This window comes from Scyliorhinus canicula, chromosome 1 (assembly GCF_902713615.1).
Source record: "Scyliorhinus canicula chromosome 1, sScyCan1.1, whole genome shotgun sequence".
NCBI lineage: Eukaryota > Metazoa > Chordata > Chondrichthyes > Carcharhiniformes > Scyliorhinidae > Scyliorhinus > Scyliorhinus canicula.
Window position 1 is genome coordinate 307,992,900 of NC_052146.1, and position 25,788 is coordinate 308,018,687.

Below are 25,788 nucleotides of genomic sequence, written 5' to 3' on the forward strand. Positions count from 1 at the left end.
TTTACACTCAATTATTCTACTATAATCCATGTACCTATCCATTAGCCGCTTGAAGGTCCCTAATGTTTCCGACTCAACTACTTCCACAGGCAGTGCATTCCATGCCTCCACTACTCTCTGGGTAAAGAACCTACCTCTGACATCCCCCCTATATCTTCCACCATTCACCTTAAATTTATGTCCCCTTGTAATGGTTTGTTCCACCTGGGGAAAAAGTCTCTGGCTGTCTACTCTATCTATTCCCCTGATCATCTTGTAAACCTCTATCAAGTCGCCCCTCATCTTTCTCCGTTCTAATGAGAAAAGGCCTAGCACCCTCAACCTTTCCTCGTAAGACCTACTCTCCATTCCAGGCAACATCCTGGTAAATCTCCTTTGCACCTTTTCCAAAGCTTCCACATCCTTCCTAACATGAGGTGACCAGAACTGCACACAGTACTCCAAATGTGGCCTTACCATAGGCCTTCTTCACAGCTCTATCCACTTGAGTGGCAACTTTCAAAGATCTATGAACATAGACCCCAAGATCTCTCTACTCCTCCACATTGCCAAGAACCCTACCATTCACCCTGTATTCCGCATTCATATTTGTCCTTCCAAAATGGACAACCTCACACTTGTCAGGGTTAAACTCCATCTGCTACTTCTCAGCCCAGCACTGCATCCTGTCTATGTCTCTTTGCAGCTGACAACAGCCCTCCTCATATCCACAACTCCACCAATCTTCGTATCATCTGCAAATTTACTGACCCACCCTTCAACTCCCTCATCCAAGTCATTAATGAAAATCACAAACAGCAGAGGACCCAGAACTGATCCCTGCAGTATTCCACTGGTAACTGGGCTCCAGGCTGAATATTTGCCATCCACCACCACTCTCTGACTTCTATCGGTCAGCCAGTTCGTTATCCAACTGGCCAATTTCCCACTATCCCATGCCTCCTTACTTTCTGCATAAGCCTACCATGGGGAACCTTATCAAATGCCTTACTAAAATCCATGTACACTACATCCACTGCTTTACTTTTATCCACATGCTTGGTCACCTCCTCAAATAATTCAATAAAACTTGTAAGGCAAGACCTACCCTTCACAAATCCGTGCTGACTATCCCTAATCAAGCAGTGTTTTTCCAGATGCTCAGAAATCCTATCCCTCAGTACCCTTTCCATTACTTTGCCTACCACCGAAGTAAGACTAACTTGCCTGTAATTCCCAGGGTTATCCTTATTCCCTTTTTTGAACAGGGGCACGACATTCGCCACTCTCCAATCCCCTGGTACCACCCCTGTTGACAGTGAGGATGAAAAGATCATTGCCAACGGCTCTGCAATTTCATCTCTTGCTTCCCATAGAATTCTTGGATATATCCCGTCAGGCCCGGGAGACTTGTCTATCCTCAAGTTTTTCAAAATACCCAACACATCCTCCTTCCTAACAAGTATCTCCTCGAGCTTACCAATCTATTTCACACTGTCCTCTCCAGCAATATGGCCCCTCTCATTCGTAACTACTGAAGAAAAGTACTCGTTAAAGACCTCTCCTATCTCTTCAGACTCAATACACAATCTCCTGCTATTGTCCTTGATCGGGCCTACCCTCGCTCTAGTCATTCTCATATTTTTTACATATGTGTAAAAGGCCTTGGGGTTTTCTTTGATCCTACCCGCCAAAGATTTTTCATGCCCTCTCTTAGCTCTCCTAATCCCTTTCTTCAGTTCCCTCCTGGCAATCTTGTATCCCTCCAGCGCCCTGTCTGAACCTTGTTTCCTCAGCCTTACATAAGTCTCCTTCTTCCTCTTAACAAGACATTCAACTCTCTTGTCAATCATGGTTCCCTCACTTGACCATCTCTTCCCTGCCTGACAGGGCTATACATGTTAAAGACACGTAGTACTTGTTCTTTGAACAAGTTCCACATTTCACTTGTGTCCTTCCCTGACAGCCTATGTTTCCAATTTATGCCCTGTTGCACGCACCTATCCCTCTCCATTACTAAAGTGAAAGTCACAGAATTGTGGTCACTATCTCCAAAATGCTCCCCCACTAACAAATCTATCACTTGCCCTGCTTCATAGGGCAGCACGGTAGCATTATGGATAGCACAATGGCTTCACAGCTCCAGGGTCCCAGGTTCGATTCCGGCTTGGGTCACTGTCTGTGCGGAGTCTGTACATCCTTCCCGTGTGTGCGTGGGTTTCCCCCAGGTGCTCCGGTTTCCTCCCACAGTCCAAAGATGTGCAGGTTAGGTGGATTGGCCATGATAAATTGCCCTTAGTGTCCAAAATTGCCCTTAGTGTTGGGTGGAGTTTCTGGGTTATGGGGATAGGGGGAGGTGTTGACCTTGGGTTGGGTGCTCTTTCCAAGGGCCGGTGCAGACTCGATGGGCCGAATGGCACTGTAAAGTCTATGATTCATCACCAAGTAGCAAATCCAATATGGCCTCTCCTCTGGTCGGACAATATACATATTGTGTTAGAAAAGCTTCCTGGACACACTGCACAAACACTTCCCCATCCAAACTATTTGATCTAAAGAGTTTCGACTCAATGTTTGGGAAGTTGAAGTCACCCATGACTACTACCCTGTGACTTGTGCACCTTTCCAAAATCTGTTTCCCAATCTGTTCCTCCACATCTCTGCTGCTATTTTTTTTTTCAGAAATTTGGAGTACCCAATTAATTTTTTCCAATTAAGGGACAATTTAGCGTGGCCAATCCACCTACCCTGCACTTCTTTGGGTTGTGGGGGTGAAGCCCACGCAAACACGGGGAGAATGTGCAAACTCCACACGGACAGTGACCCAGAGCCAGGATCGAACCTGGGACCTTGGTGCCGTGAGGCAGCAGGGCAAACCCACTGCTCCACCGTGCTGCCCACATCTCTGCTGCTATTGGGGGGCCTATAGAAAACTCCCAACAAGGTGACTGCTTCTTTCCTATTTCTGACTTCAACCCATACTACCTCAGTCAGCAGATCCTCCTCGAACTGCCTTTCTGCAGCTGTTATACTATCTCTAATTAACAATGCCACCCCCCACCTCTTTTACCATCCTCCCTAATCTTGTTGAAACATCTATAACCAGGGACCAGCAACAACCATTTCTGCCCCTCTTCTATCCAAGTTTCCGTGATGGCCACCACATCATAGTCCCAAGTACCGATCCATGCCTTAAGTTCACCCACCTTATTCCTGATGCTTCTTGCGTTGGTGGGTGAATTTAAGGCACCCATCTCCATGCCTGCAAGTACTCTCCTTTGTCAGTGTTACCTTCCCCACTGCGTCACTACACACTTTGGCGTCCTGAATATCGGTTACCTTAATTGCTGGACTACAAATCTAGTTCCCATTCCCCTGCCAAATTAGTTTAAACCCTCCTTTTTTAAAAATAAATTTAGACTACCCAATTCATTTTTCCAATTAAGGGGCAATATAGCGTGGCCAATCCACCTAGCCTGCACATCTTTGGGTTGTGGGGGCGAGACCCACGCAAACATGGGGAGAATGTGCAAACTCCACACAGATAGTGACCCAGAGCCGGGATCGAACCTGGGACCTCGGCGCCGTGAGGCAGCAGGGCTAATCCACTGCTCCACCATGCTGCCCTTAGTTTAAACCCTCCTGAAGAGTACTAGAAAACCTCCCCCCCAGGATATTGGTGTCCCTCTGGTTCAGATGCAACCCATCCTGCTTGTACAGGTCCCACCTTTCCCAGAATGCGCTCCAATTATCCAAATACCTGAAGCCCTCCCTCCTACGCCATTCCTGCAGCCACATGTTCAACTGCACTCTCTCCCTGTTCCGAGCCTCACTATCACGTGGCACCGGCAACAAACCAGAGATGACAACTCTGTCTGTCCTGGATTTTAACTTCCAGCCTAACTCCCTAAACTTGTTTATTACCTCCACACCCCTTTTCCTACCTATGTCGTTGGTAACAATGTGCACCACGACTTCTGGCTGCTCACCCTCCCACTTCAGGACCCTGAAGACACGATCCGAGACATCCCTGGCACCCAGGAGTCTCGCTCGCGACCACAAAATCTCCTATCTATTCCCTAACCATTGAATCACCTATTACTATTGCTTTTCTATTCTCCCCCCTTCCCTTCTGAGCCCCAGAGCCAGACTCAGTGCCAGAGACCTGGCCGCTAGGGCCTTCCCGACCGGTAGGTCATGAAGCAGAGCTTTATATTCTGATGACACCCCTGAATGGACTGGGTTGAATTTTACACTCATTTCCCCTTGACCTTCATTCCCCCACCAGAAGAAAGTTTTTCTATATCTGCCGGAAAAAATCCTTTAATTATCTTGAAAACCACAATCAAATTATCCCTTAATCTTCTCTACTCGAGGGAATGTCTCTCAGCTTAGCCTGTGCCACTTGCCTTTGTAATTTAACAATTTAGAGCCCTGTTAATTTTAAAAAACAAACTCTGTCAAGTGTCTCTGATATAGATACTAATTCAGATGCAAAAATATCAAAACATAATATTTATTTCAGAGACAGGACGGTAATAGCTAACTTTTTTGTTTTACTTTTGTTTTGATAGCTGGAATTCTATTTTGGATAATTTGACGACTGTGATTCTTTAATGTAAATTTGATCTATAATTAACAAGGAGCATTTAATAAACAGTATTTCCTTCCTAATCAGTTGGGCGACAGCACAATCGCAGAGTTCTCTGTGGGTTATTTAAGGCAATAACTGAACACATTGTAAATGGAAACTGAGGGTGCATTCTGGAGAAGGCAGCAGACCCACAAGTTGGAGGCTGGGCATGTGATAGGAAATCACCCAATCGTCCCTCACATTGGCAGCAGCAGAGAAGAGCGATGAGCACTGGGTGAAAGGCTGAAGACAGCAGCTGCAAAACACAAAGGGAGTGGCTCAGCCAGTGACTGTGTTTAAATTATAGTGTAACAGGCCTGCTGGATTCGAACTGCAACCTCAGCCTCCCGACCATCCTCAGCTCCCCAGGTACATTATTACTGAATGTGAGGTGGCTGCCTCCTCACCTTTCTCATTCCTGTTTAATTAACGTTTGTTGCCCCACCCCAGGTACAGAGTCAAGACAAGCTCCAGCATACATCACAGAGAGAGAGAGAGACAAAAACAAGGGCCCAGTCTTCTGGATGTGTAATAGCCCTGCCACCAGGCTTTGCCTGTTGATGATAAGGGATACAACAGTAACCAGCTTATGCCAATTAACCTAAAGGCAAATAGTTTACGTTTGGGTAGGTCTGTATATGTGTATCTCTCTGTACATGTATGTGTGTGGGGGTATCTCAGTGTGTTTGTATATTCATGCTTGTGTCTGTCTGTAAATGTATGTGTGTCTGTATGTGTGTGGGGGTGTCTCAGTGTGTTTGTATATTCATGCGTGTGTCTGTCTGTATATGTATGTGTGTCTTTCAGTGTGTGTCCATGCCTGGCGGTGTGGGTGTCTGTCTGTGTGTGTGGGTGGGTGACTGTTGATGTGTGTAGGGGCGTGTGTGTGGGTGGGTGTCAGTGTGTGTGGGTGGGTGTCTGTCAGTGTGTGCGTGATATGTCCCCAAGCCAACAAATGTAGGAAATAGACAGAAAATCATCGCCATACAAAAACGATCCTTGTACAGGAAACAACTGGGTTGCGGGGTTGAATTCAAGCCAATAACTGCTGGAAATGTTCAGCAAGTCATGCAGGTGGCATCTGTGCAGAGAGGGCAGGGTTAATGATTCAGGGCTACACGTGTTCAGTGGGTGATGGGAGGCACAAGCCATGGGAGGGAGTTGGGGGAAGGAGCGGGGTGGGTGGGTGGGTGAGGGACGGAGATTCTTAGGCAATGCTGCTGGGTCAGAGGGAGGGAGGGAGGGAGGGGGGGTAACAAGGTCCCACAACTCCCAATTAGACTTGCCAATAATGTCCCTTTTAAGATAGGCAGCAACATGAAAGATCCCGCACACAACTCGACACATAAATTACATTGTGTGGCCAGCCACGCAAAAGCTTCAAAGGGGCAAAAAGGCTTTAAATTGCCTGCAATGCAGCATAAAATGTAGAGATTATGCTCTGGGACGATCCAGAAGTTTCCTGGGATTGAAAATTAATTTACAGGATGTTTTAAATAGTCATACAAGATTGAAACAAAATTGTGTTTGTTATATTTCTTTGAACAATTAATCCTGGCTGTTGGGGAATAAAAGGCCGACAGAATGAATACCAATCTCACTCAGTAACACTGCTCCGTTTCCAATCAGCCAGTGGGAAGGAAACACTGCCGGATAATATACTTGGAGTGTGGGGTGGATAGTTCACGGTGGGAATCATGTGATAAGAGATTTACCAACCCTGTGATCCTTCGGGATCAGCTGTGTGAATTCAGGAGAGAGTTCATCTTGCACCAAAGGAAGGGGGCAGAACACGGGTAAAGCCAATCAGTGCAGGACACACATTACAGCTAACGTAAGTCTTGTTAACAGAGCAGCCAGATTCCCTGGTGGTAATGTTACCGCAGCACCACTGTATTTGTTTGGTTGTCATAATAGAAACAGAGCTATTGTCAGGAGTCAAGCAGCACAAAAGAAAAACAGATATAACTCGACCCAAAACCACGTCCCCAACTCCCTGTGAGCAATCTGTGACTGTTGTGTCTGAGTGGGTTAGTTAGGTAGTCAGTCCAGGCCTCTGATAATGTGACGAATTTACTCCAGTGACGAGCTTCACTCAGCAAAGTGTTTCCAGGGGCTCTGGGCACTGTGGCTGCCTGCTAGAAGGGAACATTAATACTGTGGGTTAGAAAGTGGATTTAATGTTTTAACATTACATGACAGAGAGGACCATCAGACTTCAATTAGTTTAATTGAATCTAAAACAAAGAAAGACATTTATACAGTGATTTTAATAGGCTAGGAATTAAATTGGCTAAATGAAGTATATTTAAAATTCTTTTATGGGACGTGGGCTTTGCTTATGGGTCAGCATTTTTATTGTCCGGCCCTAATTGCCCTTGAGAAGGTGGTGGTGAGCTACCTTCATGAGCCGCTGCAGTCCATGCAATGTAGGTACAGCCACGGTGCAGTTAGGGTGGAATTCCAGTATCCATCTTGCATTGCCCGCAATAGGATATAGCAATTATGAGGCAACACAAGACCAAGATCCATTTACTTCACCTTCAGCTATCCTGCCTGGCAATCCTATTACTCAACCAGAAAGGATAATCAAAGTGATCAATCTGTATCAATGTGTCTACAAGCAAACCAGACACAAGGTGAGAAACCCCCCCCCCCCCCCAGTGTTTGAGAGCTTTGTGCCCCATTGGGCCAAAGTCACCCGTTCCTCCCAACCCATATGCCACGTGCCAAAATACTCAAAGACAGTGGCCTCTGAAAGGGATAGCACAGTGGTTGGCACTGTTGCTTCATAGTGCCAGGGTCCCAGGTTTGATTCCCAGCTTGGGTCATTCATTGTCTGTGTGGAGACTGCGCGGTCTCCCCGTGTCTGCGTGGGCTTCCTCCGGGTGCTCCGGTTTCCTCCCAGAAGTCCCAAAAGACGTGCTTGTTAGGTGAATTTACATTCTGAATTCTCCCTCTGTGTACCCGAACAGGTGCCGGAATGTGGCGACTAGGGGCTTTTCACAGTGACTTAATTGCAATGTTAATGTAAGCCTACTTATGACACTAATAAAGATTATTATTATTGTTATCCTCTCAGCCTGTCCTACCATTCACAGATCTTAGCTGATCTGTGACCTAACTCCATGTCTCCTTTATTCCTTAATAATGTAGTGAGCAAAACTCTACCAATACCAGATTTAAAGTTAACAATTGACTTACCATCAAGGGAGTTCCAAACATCTTCCATCCTTTGTGTGCTGAAGTGCTTCCTCGATTCACTCCTGAAAGGTCTGGCTCTAATTTTAATCTTTGCCCCTTGTCCCAGCCTCCCCTACCAGTGGAAATATTCTCTTTTCCCATCTACCCAGTGTGTTCCCCTCTGAAAAACATTGATCAAATCACCCCTTTACTTTTTAAATGCCAGGAAGTACAACACTAGCTTAAGTAATGTTTCATTGTAATTAAACATTTTGAGTTCAGGTATCAATCTGACTCATCTCACAGAAGGAAAAACACAGTAAAACGTGTCTGAACTGGTCTTGTATCCCTTAAAACAGCTCCAGCATTTTTGCTGCCAGGATTATGATTTTACTAGGATTTTCTGGTTCCTCCTTCACCACCTCCCACACCACACCACACCCTTGCATTCAAATCCTCTATATATGAAAAAAAAATGAAATGAAAATCGCTTATTGTCATGAGTAGGCTTCAATGAAGTTACTGTGAAAAGCCCATAGTCGCCACATTCCGGCGCCTGTCCGGGGAGGCTGGTACGGGAATCGAACCATGCTGCTGGCCTGCTTGGTCTGCTTTAAAAGCCAGCGATTAGCCCTATGAGCTAAACCAGCCCTCTAATAGCCTTTATGATTTATTTCTATACTTGTTAATTACATTATCTATCTAATCTCATGAATGCTAATTGATAGCTGGATGAAACAATGCGATTCATTTCCATTCTTTCCCCAGGAATTTGTTCCATGGATTTTCCATTCTCACAGAAACAACTCACAGAACCACACAGTGCAGAAGAAACCCTTCGGCCCAACGACACGTGTAAAAAACACCTGGGGCGGGATTCTCCGACCCCCTGCCGGGTCAGAGAATCACCGGGGGGGGGGGGGAGAGGGGCACCGTGAACCCCCCCCCCCCCGGCCGGCCACCTAATTCTCCAGCACTGGAGATTCAGCGGGAGCGGGAATTGTGCCGCGCCATTGGCGCCTACCCCGGCGATTCTCCAGCCCGTAATGGGCTGAAGTTCCGCTGCTGTACTGCCGATCACGCCGGCGTGAATTAAACCACCTCCCTTACCGGCGGGACCAGGCGGCTCGGGTGGGCTCCAGGGTCCTGGGGGGGCGCGTGGCGATCTGGCCCCTGGGGGTGCCCCACGGTGGCCTGGCCTGCGATCGGGGCCCACCGATCCGCGGGTGAGCCTGTGCCGTGGGGGGCACTCTTTCCCCTCCGCGTCAGCCATGTCAGCCTCCGTGATGGCCGACGCGCAGGTGACACCCCCTGCACATGCACGGGGATGACGTCAGCAGCCGCTGACGCTCCCGCGCATGCACGGACTTCCGCCGGCCGGAGCAGTCCCTTCGGCCCCGGCTGACGTGGCACCAAAGGCCTTCCACGCCGGCCGGCGAGGCCCAAACTGTTCAGGCGCCGGCCTAGCCCCTAAAGGTGAGGGCTTGGCTCCTAAAGGTGCAGAGGATTCCGCACCTTTGGGGTGGCCCGACACCGGAGTGCTTCACACCACTCCATCCCGCCGAGACGCCCCCGCCCTGCCGGGTAGGGGTGAATCCCGCCCCTGATGTGGCTATCTAATGCCATTTGTTAGCACTTGGCCCTTAAATGTTGTGACGTGCTAAGTGCTCATCCAGGTACTTTTTAAAGGATGTGAGGCAACCTGCCTCTACCACCCTCCCAGGCAGTGTACTCCAGACCCTCACCACCCTCTAGATAAATCATAATCCTGTACACCTCGATCAGGCCACCCCCTCAGTCTTTTCTGCTTCAGTGTAAACAATGAAGTCTATCCAACCTCTCTAAATAACTGAAATGTCCCAGGCAGCTGGTGAATCTCCTCTGCACCCCCTCGAGTATAATTACATCTTCCTATAATGTGGTGACCAGAATTGCACACAGTACTCCAGCTGTGGCCTCACCAAAGTTTTGTAATCTGTGCCTTGAATGATAAAGGCATATGTCTTTTTCGCCACCGTATTAACCTGCCCTTCCACCTTCAGAGATCTATGGACAAACACATCAAGGTCCCTTTGTTCCTCAGAACTTCCCAGTGTTATGTTGTTCATTGAATACTTTCTTGTCACATTACTCCTTCCAAAGGGTATCACCTCACACTTTTCAGGGTTACATTCCATCTGCCACTTATCCACCTATTTGACCATCCCATCAATACCTTTCTGTAACCCAAGACACTCAGCCTCGCTGTTAACCACCTGGCCATTCTTTGTGTCATCCGCAAACTTACTAATCCTACCCCCCACATATGTTGTTTAGAAAATGAGGAATAATAGGGACCCAGCACAGATCCCTGTAGTACGCTTCTGGTCACTGGCTTCCAGACACTAAAGCAGCCATCTGTCATCACCATAAGTCCACAAGACATAGGAGCAGAATCAGGCCACTCGGCCCATCGAGTCAGCTCCACCATTCAATCATGGCTGATATTTTTTCATCCCCATTTTTCTGCCTTCTCCCCATAACCTCTGATCCCCTTATTAGTCAAGAACCTATCTATCCCTGTCACCTTCTGTCTCCTCCCGTTAAACCAATTTTGAATTCACTTTTTCAAATTTCAATTGGCAGGATTCTCCGATCTGCCAGCTGCATATTTCTCAGCTGCATGCCATCAGCTAATGGCAGAATTCTATCTTCGCCCTGATGTCAATGGTATTTCCTATTGTAACTACCCACGCTGCTGGGAAACCCGCTGGTGGGGGTGTGCTGCCAGCGGGAAAAGTGAATCACAAAGACCGAAGAATTCCGGCCCATGTATCCCTTGTGCATTTGCCTTCTTTATAAGTCTCTTATGTGGAACCTTAGAATCATAGAATTTACAGTGCAGAAGGAGGCCACTCGGGCCATCGAGTCTGTACCGGCCCTTGGAAAGGCCACCCGACCTAAGCCCACTCCTCCACCCTAACCCCGTAACCCAGTAACTTTATCTACCCTTTTTGGACACTGAGGGCAATTTATCATGGCCAATCCACCTAACCTGCACATCTTTGGACTGTGGGAGGAAACCGGAGCACCCGGAGGAAACCCACGCAGATAAGGGGAGAACATGCAGACTCCGCGCAGACAGTGACCCAAGCCGGGAATCGAACCTGGGACCCTGGAGCTCTGAAGCAATTGGGCTAACCACTATGCTACCGAGCTGCCCCCTTGTCAAAGGCTTTGCTGAAATCCACGTAAACTACATCAACTGCACTCCCCTCATCTACACACCTGGCCACATGCTCAGAAATTCAATCAAATTTGTTAGGCATGACCTCCCTGACAAAGCCATGCTGACTATTCCTGATCAAACCTTGCCTCTCCAAGTGGAGGTAGATTCTCTCCTTCAGAATCTTCTCCAATAGTTTCAAACCACTGACGTGAGACTCACTGGTCTGTAATTCCCTGGCTTATCTCTACAGCCTTTCTTAAATAGTGGGGCCACATTAGCTGTTCTCCAGTCCTCTATCACCTCCACCGTGGCCAGAGAGGAATTAAAAATTTGGGTCAGAGCCCCTGCAATCTCCTCCCTCACCTCCCACAGCTTCCTGGGAGACAATATACCCAAAGCTGCAGATTTGTCCAGTTTTAAGCCTGCCAACACATCCAATATCTTGTCACTTCCTATGTCAGTTTGCTCAAGAGCCTCTCAATCTCTCTCCCTGGGTTCCATACCTACCTCCTCATTCTCGTCAGTGAAGACAGATATGATGTATTTGTTCACCACCCTACTAATGTCCTCTGGCTCCACACGCAGATACCTCCTTGGTCCCGAATGGGTCCTAATCTTTTCCTGGTTATCCTCTTCCCATTGATACATTTATCGTATGTCTTGGTATTTTCCCTACTTTTACCAGCCAGACCTTTCTCATATCCCCTCTTTGTCCTCCTAATTGCTTTTGTAAGCTCCACCTTGCACTTTCTGTACTCCACTAATGCGTCCGTTAATTTTCTCCCCTTGTACTTGCTAAAAGTCTCTCTTTTCCTTCTCATCGTATCCTGAATATCTCTGGTGATCCATAGTTTGTTGCACCTTCCCATTACCCGAGCTGGAACATGTTGGGCCTGTGCTCTCCCAATTTGGATTGTATTTGATTGGATTTATTTATTCTCACGTTTACCGAGGTACAGTGAAAAGTATTTTTTTGCGAGCAGCTCAACAGATCATTCAGTACATGGAAGAAAAGGGAATAAAAGAAAATACATAATAGGGCAACACAAGGTATACAATGTAACTACATAAGCACCGGCATCGGGTGAAGCATACAGGGTGTAGTGTTAATAAGGTCAGTCAATAAGAGGGTCATTTAGGAGTCTGGTGACGGTGGGGAAGAAGCTGTTTTGAGTCTGTTCGTGCGTGTTCTCAGACTTCTGTATCTCCTGCCTGATGGAAGAAGTTGGAAAAGTGAGTAAGCCGGGTGGGAGGGATCTTTGATTATGCTGCCCGCTTTCCCCCAGCAGCGGGAGGTGTAGATGGAGTCAATGGATGGGAGGCAGGTTCGTGTGATGGACTGGGCGGTATTCACGACTCTCTGAAGTTTCTTGCGGTCCTGGGCCGAGCAGTTACCATACCAGGCTGTGATGCAGCCCAAAAGGATGCTTTCTATGGTGCATCTGTAAAAGTTGGTTTCATCTTTTCATCTTTGAACTTCTGTATGTTTCCCCACAAGTAACTCTCTTTCCAGTCTACCTTGGCCAGATCCCACCTTATTTTACTAAAATCACCTCTTCCCCCAATCCAAAAAAGTTTTTTTTTTTTTTTTTGCAACTTGTCTATTTCTTTGTCCACAACAAACTTAAATTGTACCATGTTGTGGTTGTTATCATTAAAATACTCCTCCATTACCACCTCACCTACTTGTCTGGCTTCATTCTCCAGAATTAGGTCCAGCTCTGCATTGTCCCTTGTTGAACCCTCTACATATTGAGCTAAAAAGTTCTCCTGCATACATTTTAAGAACTCCACTCCGTTTAAGCCCTTAACACTATGACTATCCCAATTAATGTTGGGCAAGTTGAAATCACCTCATCTGATTAGCCGATTATTATTATTTTTACACACCTGTGCAAATTGTGCACACATTTGCTCCTCATTTACCTGCTGATGATCTAGGGGTCTGTAATAAATGGCAAGCAATGTGACTGTCCCTTTTTTATTCCTAAGACTAAACCACAAAGATTAATTTGTTGCCCCTCCAAGATATCGGATGTGATCTAACCAAATTGGAGCAGAGTCCCGTAAAGAGATAATTTAGGCCAATGTTTCCCGACGCTCGCAGCAAAAAAGTAAAGGTCATTCAGCCTCGCCTTACTCCTTTGAAACATAATACTGCTGTACTCTCTCTGACTTGGTTGCTTTAATGTGTTATGCTGTATCCTTATTCTGCTCACAGTCTGTGTCCCCTCCCCCAGCCAAATTAGTTTAAACAATTCTCTGGGTAGATTGTAAATGTACCCTTCCGACAGGCACATGCTGTGCCTTCCTGATTCCAGTGTTCTGGTTTCACCCAAGTGACAGGTTTTTTGCCATTTAATGGAGGGGGGAGGTTGGGGAACAGACACACAGGTGGAGTTTGAGAGAAAAGGCAGTAGAGGTGACCGAAGATGCTGTGAAAGAGGTCATTGGGGAGGGAGGCTTTGAACCTGGAGAGATGAAGCAGGAAGATGATTGGGGATAGGAATGTGGGGCAGATGTAGGTGAGGAGTAACCGGCAGATGTGCGACTTATTGTCAAAGAGAGGAAGGTGTGAGAGATTTAGATCGTTTGGAGACTTGGGCAGAGAGATGGCAGATGGAGTTTAATCCGGACAAATGTGAGGTAATGCATTTTGGAAGGTCTAATGCAAGGAAGGGATTATACAGTGAATGGTGTAACCCTCAAGAGTATTGACAGTCAGAGAGATCTAGGTGTGCAGGTCCACAGATCACTGAAAGGGGCAACACAGGTGGATAAGGTCGTCAAGAAGGCATACGGCATGCTTGCCTTCATTGGCTGGGGCATTGAGTATAAGAATTGGTAAGTCATGTTGCAGCTGTATAGAACCTTAGTGAGGCCACACTTGGAGTATAGTGTTCAATTCTGGTCGCCACACTACTAGAAGGATGTGGAGGCTTTAGAGAGGGTGGAGAAGAGATTTACCAGGCTGTTGCCTGGTATGGAGGGCATTAGGTATGAGGAGCGGTTGAATAAATTTGGTTTGTTCTCACTGGAATGACGGAGGTTGAGGGGGGACCTGATCGAGGTCTACAAGATTATGAGGACCATAGACAGAGTGGATAGTCAGAGGCTTTTTCCCAGGTTAGAAGGGTAAATTACTAGGGGACATAGGTTTAAGGTGAGAGGGGCATTGTTTAGAGGAGATGTACGAGGCAAGTTTTTTACACAGAGGGTAGTGGGTGCCTGGAATTCGCTGCCGGAGGAGGTGGTGGAAGCAGGGACGATAGTGATATTTCAGGGGCATCTTGACAAATACATGAATAGGATGGGAATGGAGGGATACGGACCCCGGAAGTGCAGATGATTTTAGTTTAGACGGGCAGCATGGTCGGCACAGGCTTGGAGGGCCGAAGGGCCTGTTCCTGTGCTGTACTTTTCTTTGTTCTTTGCTCTTTTGTTCTAAAAACTCTTACCTTTCTCTCAGAAGGCTGTGGATTCAAGTCCCACTCCACAGATTTGAGCACAAAAACCTCGGCTGACATTGAGGGAGTGCTGCATTGACAGAAGTGCCACATTTCAGTTCTGAAGTTAAACCGAAGCCCTATCTTCCCCGTCAAGTGGGTGTGAGAGATTACACAGTTATCTGAAGGACAGGGAAGTTCCCCGTCGTGGCCGAGCCAGTATTTATCACTCAATCAACATCACAGAGAGAGATTTTCACAAGAGGTTCAAGTTCCTTTCCTGCAATTTTTTCTCTTTCTATCAACGTTTTCTCTTTCTGGGCAGCACGGTGGCGCAGTAGGTTAGCTCTGTTGCCTCACGGCGCCGAAGCCCCAGGTTCGATCCCATCTCTGGGTCACTATCCCGGTGGAGTTTGCACATTCTCCCCGTGTTTGGGTGGGTTTCTCCCCCACAACCCAAAGATGTGCAGGTTAGATGGATTGGCCACGCTAAATTGTCCCTTAATTAAAACAAAAACAAAAAAAAAAAACTTTTTCTCTTTCTATCGAACTGTTTTGCAACAATACAACCCCAGCTGAACCAACCATAATCATTCCCATAACCAACAACAAAAATGCTTCTGTACAAATGACCTTGGACGTCATGACCTCAGATCTTCCCAAAGTGCTTTATGGAATTCTGCTCTTCTGACTGGCATCCTGCACATTTTCCCTTTTGCCCTTTCCACCCCATCCCACAGCTAATATGGCAGTCAGTCTCCTCTCCTTCTGAATATACGGCCTCTGTCCCCCCCCCCCCCCCCCCACCCCTTCCTGCTCCGTCTCTCACAGCCTCTTCCATCATCGATCTCTTCTTCATTTTACCATTAAGCATTTTTCAATTTGATGCAGGAAATGCAATGGCCGAGTTTAGCATGGTAAGATCCCACAATTAGCAATATGAACAACATTTTCAGCTATTTTTAAATTGCTGTTGATTGAGAGATACATATTGGCTCAGACCCCGGGGATAACACCCTGCACTCTTTCAAATAGTGCTACGGAATATTTTCTACCGAACTTAATAATGAATAAAAAACAGGTTAAAGGGATATGGACAACAGGTGGGAGGTGGATTTGAGACCAGGAAGAGATCATTGATGTGATTGAATGGCGGAACAGGCTCGAAGGGCTGAATTGCCGACTACTGCTCCTAATTCCTATGTTCCTATGAAGTGAAGCTTGGCTGAATGTCACATTCAAAGGATGACACCTCAGACAGGGCGGCACTCCCTCAGTATTGCCTGGGGTGTGTCAGTCTGAAGCTGTGCTGAAGTCTGTAAAGTGGAACTTGAACCAGCAAATAGTTACCAGAGAGGTAAGAGAGCTCACACTGAGTCACACCTGTCTGCTTTCCTCTTCTGCCTTTGATTAAATCGTATGTCCCTGATTTTTTTCGACAGGCTATTAACCCGATCGCCATGTCAGCAGAAGAGGCACAGGTCGTGACAAAGGTTAACAGCAGCATCAAGATGCTGTGTGCGGCAGAGGAGATCAAGAAAGATCTGGAACTGACCATGAAGCCCTATGCCAACTGGGAGGAGTTTCTGACACCTGGGCCCATCTCCATCGCGATTTTAGGTGAGCTGATATTCATTTCCGCGGCAGAGGCGTTCCAGGTGAAGCTCAACACAGCTGGGAAAACATTCCGCTTTTTACGCTACCCAGAATCGTTCCATGCCTGCTTGATGCAGCTGAGTGACCAGGGATGGAAAGCTTTCAACAAAGCTCACAAGAATATGGACCAGATCCGGCTCAACACCTTGACAGCTCCGAAGCACCTGGCCAGCGCAGTGCAGGTGCTGAGTCGCGACCCAAAGGTGATCAAAGCCATGCTGCCCAGCCGCCTGAACAGCATCAAAAAGGTGGCGGAGCAGTGCCAGTGCCTAGCGGCTTCTGTCGAGGAGGAATTTGCCTCGCTCATTGAGCTGGTCCAGGAATTGCTGGAATTCTGTGCTAGCTCCCGAACAGAGCACCATGCAGCCCTGGACCAGGTCAAACAGACGCTAGCGGAATCCCAGTTCAGGAAAGAAGCAGCGGAGAAGGAAAAGAAGAGGGTGGATTCTCAGTTCAGTGAGATATCCACCAAGATGGAGGAGGTCCATGCCAATTACCGAAAGGCAGTGAAGATGATCCCCACTGGGAAAAACCTGGTTGGCGTTTACGTCACGCAGTCTTTGCTTGACCTGACAAACCGTCTTGCCACAGAGTTGGTGACAATGGGTCTGACTGAGCCATTGAGCCTAGCCATTGAAATCACTGAGACAGCAGCACATCATATAAAGAAGAATGTGCAAAAAACAAAACCATCAAGTTCCCCAACTGAAGACGCAAACAATAGCTCAGGGGACCCAACCGGCATCTATTTGAAAGGGATGGAGATGGTGCTGGCCAGCACATTGCTTCAGGACCTTGTTTCTGAGAGTGGAGCCATTGACACCAGCAAGTTGCCCAATGCCAACTCGCAGAACAGCAGCTCTGCTGACTGCAAGCTCATGTTTCAGAACAGCTTGAGCAAGATTGAGCAGCAGGAAGATTGCAGCACCAAGAAAACAGCCCTGAAATTGTGTCAGGAGGGGATCACTACATGTGAGCTTCTGGAGGAGGTCGCTAAGTGTGAGAAGCCCGATGAGGCGCAGTTGGAAAGTCTTGGTGCAGCCATCAAAGAGCAGAATGCCAATGTTCTAAAGTATCTTGCAGACATCAAAAGATCCACCAATGTTCCAGCCCTCACTCCCCAACCGCCAAATCTAACCAATGCTGCCGATCTGGAGAAGGTGCAAGAAGGTCTGTCGAAATTGGTCCTGGATCAAGCCCGCATGAAGGTGGAACAAACTGAAAAACAATTAAATTACACCAGAGATGAGTATCAAAGAATGTCTGAAAAAAAGGATAAGGTGACTCAGGACCTTGATGAGATCTTGGTCACCATGATGAAATGTCAGGTGAAGGAGATAGACTATGACACAACTCTCAAGCTGCTCGTGACAGGCCTGGATGCATTGAGCCAAGTCAAGGAGCAGTGGGCCAAGATGAGCAACTTCTTCCAAATGATGTCCAATCTGATTGCGGTCTCTCTCAATGACACCCTAACACAGTTCACTAGTGACAGTGAGGCCTGTGAGGCATTCCCAGGATATTCTGAGGACTCGTTTGTTAAGGACATGATCTACACAGAAGCCTTTCAGGCTTGTAACATTGCTAACCTGTGCCACATGATCTCAGGGACTTATGTGGAGATCTCTCAGAAGCACCTAAGGGACCAAGTCACCAGTTTGGAGACATACATCAATCTGAGTCCCTCTGACCCGATGTTTAATATAAAGCGCACCAAACTTCAGGAAGGTTACACAGCCACAAAAGAGGCAGTGAACCAACTAGTCGTGAAGAACAAACAGGAATTTGAGATGCAAATACAACAGAGGATTGATAACATCAACTCCACATTAAAGGACATGCTGCCTCTTACAGAAGGGCAATAGAGCAAGGTATTCAAGAGCACTCTGAAGGAGGATCAGAAGTTGAACATTAAGATGCTCCTCTAACTGACTGGAGACAGAATGTGCTGCAATGATTTGGAATTCATGCCTTCAATTTTCCCTGATGTACAAAGCCAGCCACAGATTTACCCTGTGTCGAATTCCCTCTCCCGCCTGTCAATCTACATGGATTCAAAGAGTTTTGCACATGGTCCAATGGAGGGGACTCATGGTAGGAGTTTGCTCCACGTGCATGTACTGTGTTGCCCCCTGCATATGTCTCCCCGGAGTGTCCGTCCCATGTGCAGAGGAGACAAATCCCAACAATCCTCCACAAGGACACGAGTCCAGTGATTCACCTCCTCTTTCTCTTTTGTTTCATGTTACAGGAAAGCTTGCTCTTGTACAGTTTGTTCATGGATTCACAGTCTTGCACAATGACTGCCAATTGCTTTTTGGAGCGAATCAGCCCCAGGTTCCCCTCTAATCATGCACTATTCCAGCTTGACTGCATATTGCTGTTCATCCATCATCATTGAGTCAAAGTCATAAAACTCCCTGAAATGAACTACTTAGAAGTTTAGTCACTGTAGTTGGAAAGGAAAAACATCTGTTAATTTGTGCACAGAAAGCTCAATAATCTATTTTGGTAAAGCTGGTTGAGGAAGAGATATTGACCAGGAGAATGGGGTTAACTCCCATGCTCTTCGAAATTGGATCCACTGAAAAGCGACTATAGACTATCTAATGTGGGATCTACTGTGAGTCAGACCTTAGACTCTCTAATGTGGCATCTACTGTGAGTCAGACCTTAGACTCTCTAATATGGGATCTACTGTGAGTCAGACCTTAGACTCTCTAATATGGGATCTACTGTGAGTCAGACCTCAGACTCTCTAATGTGGGATCTACTGTGAGTCAGATCTTAGACTCTCTAATTTGGGATCTACTGTGAGTCAGATCTTAGACTCTCTAACATGGGATCTACTGTGAGTCAGACCTTAGACTCTCTAATGTGGGATCTACTGTGAGTCAGACCACAGACTATCTAACATGGGATCTACTGTGAGTCAGACCATAGACTGTATAATGTGGGATCTACTGTGAGTCAGACCTTAGACTCTGTAACATGGGATCGACTGTGAGTCAGATCTTAGACTCTCTAACATGGGATCTACTGTGAGTCAGACCTTAGACTCTCTAACATGGGATCTACTGTGAGGCAGACCTTAGACTCTCTAATGTGGGATCTACTGTGAGTCATACCACAGGCTATCTAACCTGGGATCTACTGTGAGTCAGACCATAGACCGTCTAATGTGGGATCTACTGTGAGTCAGACCATAAACTCTCTCATGTGGGATCTACTGTGAGATAGACAATAGAGTCTCTAACGTGGGATCTACTGTGAGTCAGACCATAAACTCTCCTATGGGATATCTACTGTGAGATAGACAATAGACAATCTAATGTAGGATCTAGTGTGATTCAGACTATAGACTCTCTAATGTGGGATCTACTGCAAGTCAGACCATAAACTCTCTCACATGGGATCTACTGTGAGATAGACAATAGACTCTAATGTGAAATGAAATGAAATGAAAATCGCTTATTGTCACGAGTAGCCTTAAAATGAAGTTACTGTGAAAAGCCCCTAGTCGCCACATTCCGGCGCCTGTTCGGGGAGGCTGTTACGGGATCTACGTTGGATCTACTGTGTTGGATCTACTGTGAGATAGACTATAGACTCTCTAATGTGGGATCTACTGTGAGATAGAAAGTAGACTCTCTAATGTGGGATCTACTGTGAGGCAGGCCATAGGCTATCTTATATGGAATCCACTATGAGTAGATGATGGGCTGCCTAACATGGATCCACTGGAAAGCAGACCACAAACTAATGTGGGATCCACTGTGAGACAGGCCACAGACTATCTAACATGGAATCCACTGTGAGGCAGGCTACAGACAATCTAACCTGCTCAGCAGTGCTCCTTCACCATACGAGTGGTTCCTGAAAGCAGTTCACAGCCATCTGCTGACAGCCAATTAACCTGTGCTGGCAAATGAATACTGGCTTTGTCCCCAAAATAACTGGAAATGAAACATTAACTGTCCTAGAAACCAGACAGTAAACTCAGAATGAGTATGATGGATTTACACACCCCATATACAAATCTAGTGGCACTGCAGTGAGGTATGGGTGGGTGAGCAGAGATGGCCCCCAGATGTGAAAATAAAAAATATATTTGGTTTTAATTCAAAGACTTTAAGAATGCTGGGATTGCAATAGCAAATTTGAGATGAACACAGCCACATCAGTCAAGGTAAGAGTTTGAGTATAAAGTCCCCAATAGGAATGAATCATCTTGGTCCTGCCCAGATAGCAGCTCCTGTAAGTCCATGAGTGATACATCATTGCTAAATGTGAGTTATGCAAATGAGGCTTGGTTCCAATATACAAATTAATTCAGTTATATTTAATGTATTCTGACCAAAGTACAACAAAAGTTTTAATAAATAATAATGAAAAGACATTGGGATAAAGTGACAACTTATTTTAGAATTTTCAATCTTTCTTTAGTTGTTGTAGACCATTCTCTGGCTAGGCTTGGAGCTGAAGGCGCAGAGTGGGAAAGAGCCTATTGTGGATCACATTCTCCTTGGCTTTCCTTCTTTCTCATTGAGAAAAACGTGGCCTCCACTGGGCTTATTCTCCTGATGGTTTAACCGAGACCAGCCTACCCCCCCCCCCCCCCCCCCCCCACACACCCCCTGCCCTGGTGGGAATTGCCGGTACTCGCAGTGAATGAACTTTAGAATGGAACGCTGCATTTTTATTCTCCTGCCCCTGACATGACAGACTCATAAAACTCCACTCCATGAATTGGAATCACTGGTTACAAAGCTGATTTCCTACCCCCATGTAACAGGAAATGTTGTTTCTCTGAGGTGGGATCTAGTACAGTTACCTCCAGCCATGGCAACTGGTGTCATACATGCTCCACATCAAATGCCATTTATCTGACTCCATCTTGCTCCAGTCTGACTCTTAATTGTGGTAAGCACACTGAATCTCAATTCACACTTCACTCAGTCTGTGCAGATGACTTAATTCTGTGGCTGAGGAATTGAGTAGAGAGCATCCCTTTTTCAGGTGAGTAATACGTACTTCAGGGTACGACATTCAACACAGAGTGAGCGCAACCCATGATGGAAATGTGGCACATGCCTTATTGGTTAGCCAGAAGCCGTCAGCACAAAGGTGAGAAATTATCTGGAGGTGGAGCCCAGGACAGTAGGAGTGCCTCCTTCTGGCTCCATATTTACACGGCACGTTGCTTCCCACCACCTCCCACCTGTCTCAGCCCCTCGTGATGCTTGTGACCAGTCTCCCAGCCACTCACCTCACTTGCCAACCCGCTCCCACCTGCTCTGGTGCCATGATGAATCCTGCAGCTCACCAGTAATATACAAACCAGGCAGCACGGTGGCATAGTGGTTAGCACTGTGGCTTCACAGCGCTAGAGTCACAGGTTCGATTCCCCGCTGGGTCACTATGCAGAGTCTGCACATTCTCCCCGTGTGTGCGTGGGTTTCCTCCGGGTGCTCCGGTTTCCTCCCACAGTCCAAAGATGTGCAGGTTAGGCGGATTGGCCATGATAAATTGCCCTTAGTGTCCAAAAAGGTTAGGTGGGGTTATTGGGTTAAGGGGATAGGTCGGTGCAGACTCGATGGACCGAATGGCCTCCTTCTGCACTCTATGTTCTGTGTTCTACCAGTGACCATTTCCAGTGGTTTTATCACTAATGCTACCAGAAGACATGCACTTGGGTCCCAACCCCATTCCCCACAATCACCACTGCAACCTGCAATCTTGGAATCACACATACAGGCACAGTAACGTAATGGGTATTTAATGGACTAATAATGCGGAGAATGTAAGTTGAAATGCCATAATTGGTCGTTTGGGAATTTTAATTCAGTTTAAAATAAAACTCTAGTTTCAGTAAACGTGACCAGGAAGCTGCTAATTGTATCAACAGCCTTCACCACGTGGACTGCGGTGGTGCAAGAAGGAGGCAGCTCTCCAGTACCTCTTCCTGTACCATGGACGGGCACTAATTGCTGCTCTTTCCAGTGATGACCATAATTCCAAAATGAATAGGTAATTGGCAATGCAGCTAAAAGTATTGGAGGGCCAATAGGTTGGTGCCGTGGGGTGATAGGGCGCATGCCCATGCGTGTGATTGTTTCAGGTGCTGCATTAGGGACAGGTAGAGAAGGCTACCCAGCTGGGGCATTGGCAGGGAGGAAGGACCATGGGATGCACGAGGAGCAGGAACCTGAATTGCTCCCCAGCTGAGCTGAATTCCTTGGGAAAAGAGCAGAATGGAATAAAATGGGCAGCACGGTAGCATGGTGGTTAGCATAAATGCTTCACAGCTCCAGGGTCCCAGGTTCAGTTCCCGGCTGGGTCACTGTCTGTGCGGAGTCTGCACGTTCTCCCCGTGTCTGCGTGTGTTTCCTCCGGGTGCACCGGTTTTCTCCCACAGTCCAAAGATGTGCGGGTTAGGTGGATTGGCCATGATAAATTGCCCTTAGTGTCCTAAAAAATAAGGTTAATGGGGGGAGGGGGTTACTGGTATAGGGTGGATACGTTAGCTTGAGTTGGGTGATCATTGCTCGGCACAACATCGAGGGCCGAAGGGCCTGTTCTGTGCTGTACTGTTCTATGTTCTAAAAGTCAGTCTCTACAATCAGGGCAAAGTCACAATTCCTGCTGGCCTGAGTCCTGCTCCAAAACCACAAGATTCTACAAGACTCACAAGCTAGGATCTGTCCTTTAATTTGACAATTAAATCTTGTGGGATAATCAGGGGTCTGTTCGTTTCTGTAAGAAATGTTTACTGGCACAATATTTGGGTTCCTTAAAAATTCTCGCTTCTTTTCACTCGTCCTATTTTCAAAGGAAATTGCACAATGGCCAACTAATCCTCACATAATGTGTTCACTGTTTCAAGTTGATACTAATTGAAAGAGAGGGTTGTCTTTTATTTCAGATTCTATTTTCTATTCCCATGCACCCATTCACTCTCACTTCGTCAAGAAGGTGGAGGAGCTCACCCCAGAATACCTCACTGCTACTGATTACGAAGAAATGTGTTGCATTAAGGCTCAATTAGCCACCTTTAGATCTTTGTTTGTTTAGGCACCTGAACGTGGATCCCAGCTACAGCTCAACGCCCCCCCCCCCCCACCCCACCTCAAACAACTCCCTCCCTAATACCACTGTGGGTGTACCTACACCACATGGATTGCAGTGGTTCAAGAAGACGGCTCACCACCACCTTCTCAAGAGCAATTATGCCAGTGGCGACTAACCACATGAACAGTAAAAAAGATTATCCTTGCAACGTGGAGCCCTGTGTTTGAATTCATTTTGAGATATTGGGAAAGTCTCCAGACTCCGCCGGAGGTGAACGATGAAAAAGTCTGGGTTATTCTCAGCCACTTCAGAATATACACACAAATCATCAACAGAACTCAAACTGCACCTACCGCCCATTTCCTACGTCAGATGTTCAAATATTTTCTGGAGGCAGTAAATGGAAATGTCAGGCTGGGCGGTGCCTTTCTGAGTTTGGAAGGTATAGAGTGGAAGTGAGAAAAACCTTTTTACACAGAAGGTAGTGGGAATCTGGAATTCGCTGCCCGAGTTGGTGGTGGAGGCAGAGGCCTTAAACTCTTTTAAAAGATACCTGGACCCGCACCCGAAGTGCTGTAAACTACAGGGCCATGGACCAGGTGTAGGAAGGTGGGATTAGAAAGGGCACCTGGTTGAGCCTCCGGCTGGCATGGACACAATGGGCCGAATGGCCTCCTTCTGTGCCTTAATTTTTCTGTCGTTCTATAAATATCCTACCTCTTATTAAGTCTATATCATTTTGTTCTGGATCCTTCGACCATCGGGTCTTCCTATTCACTCTATTTAGATCCCTGTTTTTAAAGTCATAGGGCAGGATTCCTGGCCCCTCGCCGGGGGGAGGCAGAGAATCTGGGCCCGGGGGTGCCCCCACGGTGGCCTGGCCCATGATCGGGGCCCACCGATCCGCGGGCGGGCCTGTGCCATGGGGGCACTCTTTCCCTCCGTATCGGCTGCTGGGGACCTTTGCCATGGCCGGTGCAGAGACGAACTCCCCTGCGCATGCGCTGGGATGATGCCAGCACACGCTGGCACTCCCGCGCATGCGCCAACTTGCGCCAGCCGGCAGAGGCCCTTCAGCGCTGGCTGGCGCAGCACCATGCCCTTTCCGCGTTGGTTGGCCTAGCCCCTGATACCACCCCTTGTGTTTATATGGCTAGCCTAGTTCAGTTTCTAATCAATAGTAACCGGCAGGAAATTTATAGTGGAGGATTCAGTGATAGCAATGCCGTTGAATGTCAAAGGGCAGTGGTTAGATCTTCTCTTGCTGGATATGGTCGTTGCCTAGCACGTGTGGTGCAAATGTTATTTGCCACTTGCAGCCCAAGCATGAATGTTGTCCAAATCTTGCTACATTTGGACATAGACTGCTTCAGTATCTGAAGAGTCACAAATGGTGCAATTATCAGCGAACATCCCCGCTTTGACCTTATGATGGAAGGTAGAGGGCAGCACGGTGGCCTAGTGGTTAGCACAACCGCCTCACGACGCTGAGGTCCCAGGTTCGATCCCGGCTCTGGGTCACTGTCCGTGTGGAGTTTGCACATTCTCCCCGTGTCTGCGTGGGTTTCGCCCCCACAACCCAAAAATGTGCAGAGTAGGTGGATTGGCCACGCTAAATTGCCCCTTAATTGGAAAAAATAATTGGATAATCTAAATTTATTAAAAAAAAGATGGAAGGTAGGAAATTGATGAAGCAGCTGAAGATGGTTCAGCTTGGAACACTACCCTGAGGAACTCCTGCAGTGATGTATTAGAACTGAGATGATTCATCACCAAACACTACAACCATCTTCCTTTCTGCCAGGTATGACTCCAACCAGCAAAGAGTTACCCCCCAATTGAAATGAAATGAAAATTGCCTATTGTCACGAATAGGCTTCAATGAAGTTACTGTGAAAAGCCCCTAGTCGCCACATTCCGGCACCTGTTCGGGGAGGCTGGGATGGGAATTGAACCGTGCTGCTGGCCTGCCTTGGTCTGCTTTCAAAGCCAGCGATTTAGCCCAGTGTGCAATTCCCATTGACTCCAGTTTTGCTCGGGCTCCTTGATGCCACACTCGGTCAAATGCTGCCTACTTGTCATGGGCAATCAATCTCACCTTATCTCTGGAGTTCTGCTCTTTTGTCCATGTTTGAACTAAGATCAGGAGCTGAGTGATCCTGGCAGAGTACGTGCTGCTGGATAGCACTGTTGATAACTCCTTCCATCGTTTGCTGATGATCAAGAGTAAAGTGATGGGGTGCTAAATTTGCCAGGTTGGATTTGTCCTGCTCTTTCTGTACAGGACATACTTGGGCATTTTTCCATGTTGCTGGGTAGATGTCGGTCTTCTAGCTGTATAGAACAGCTTGGCTTGGGGCAGGCGAGTTCTGTAGCACAAGTCTTGAGTCCTATTGCCGGAACATTGTCAGGGCCCATAGCCTTTGCAGTATCCAGTGCCTTTGGCCGTTTCTCAGTATCACGTGGAGCGGATTAAATTGGCTGAAGACTGGAAGAAGTGATGCTGGGGGCTTCTGGAGGAGACCGAGATTGATCATCCACCTGTTACTTCTGACTGAAGATTGTTGCAAATGCTTCAGCCTTATTTTTTGCACTAATGTGCTGGGCGCCTC

General features: G+C 47.1%; 3 protein-coding genes across 4 annotated transcripts in view; 2 read left to right on the forward strand and 1 right to left on the reverse strand.

The window, feature by feature from the left end:
• The window catches only part of LOC119965317, a 51,860-nt gene extending 31,356 nt beyond the window's left edge, over positions 1 to 20,504 (forward strand). Inside the window, exons 5-6 of the mRNA XM_038795949.1 lie at positions 7,106 to 7,251; positions 15,892 to 20,504. Of these exons, the coding sequence (XP_038651877.1) occupies positions 7,106 to 7,251; positions 15,892 to 17,970 (2,225 nt within the window). The 3' untranslated portion in view covers positions 17,971 to 20,504. The remainder of the gene's footprint in view (positions 1 to 7,105; positions 7,252 to 15,891) is intronic.
• The window catches only part of LOC119976609, a 441,658-nt gene that overhangs the window by 120,216 nt on the left and 295,654 nt on the right, over positions 1 to 25,788 (reverse strand). The window lies entirely within an intron of this gene.
• The window catches only part of LOC119976640, a 28,851-nt gene continuing 21,067 nt past the window's right edge, over positions 18,005 to 25,788 (forward strand). The window contains exon 1 of the mRNA XM_038817295.1: positions 18,005 to 18,199. The gene's annotated coding sequence lies outside the window, so the exon portion shown is untranslated. The remainder of the gene's footprint in view (positions 18,200 to 25,788) is intronic.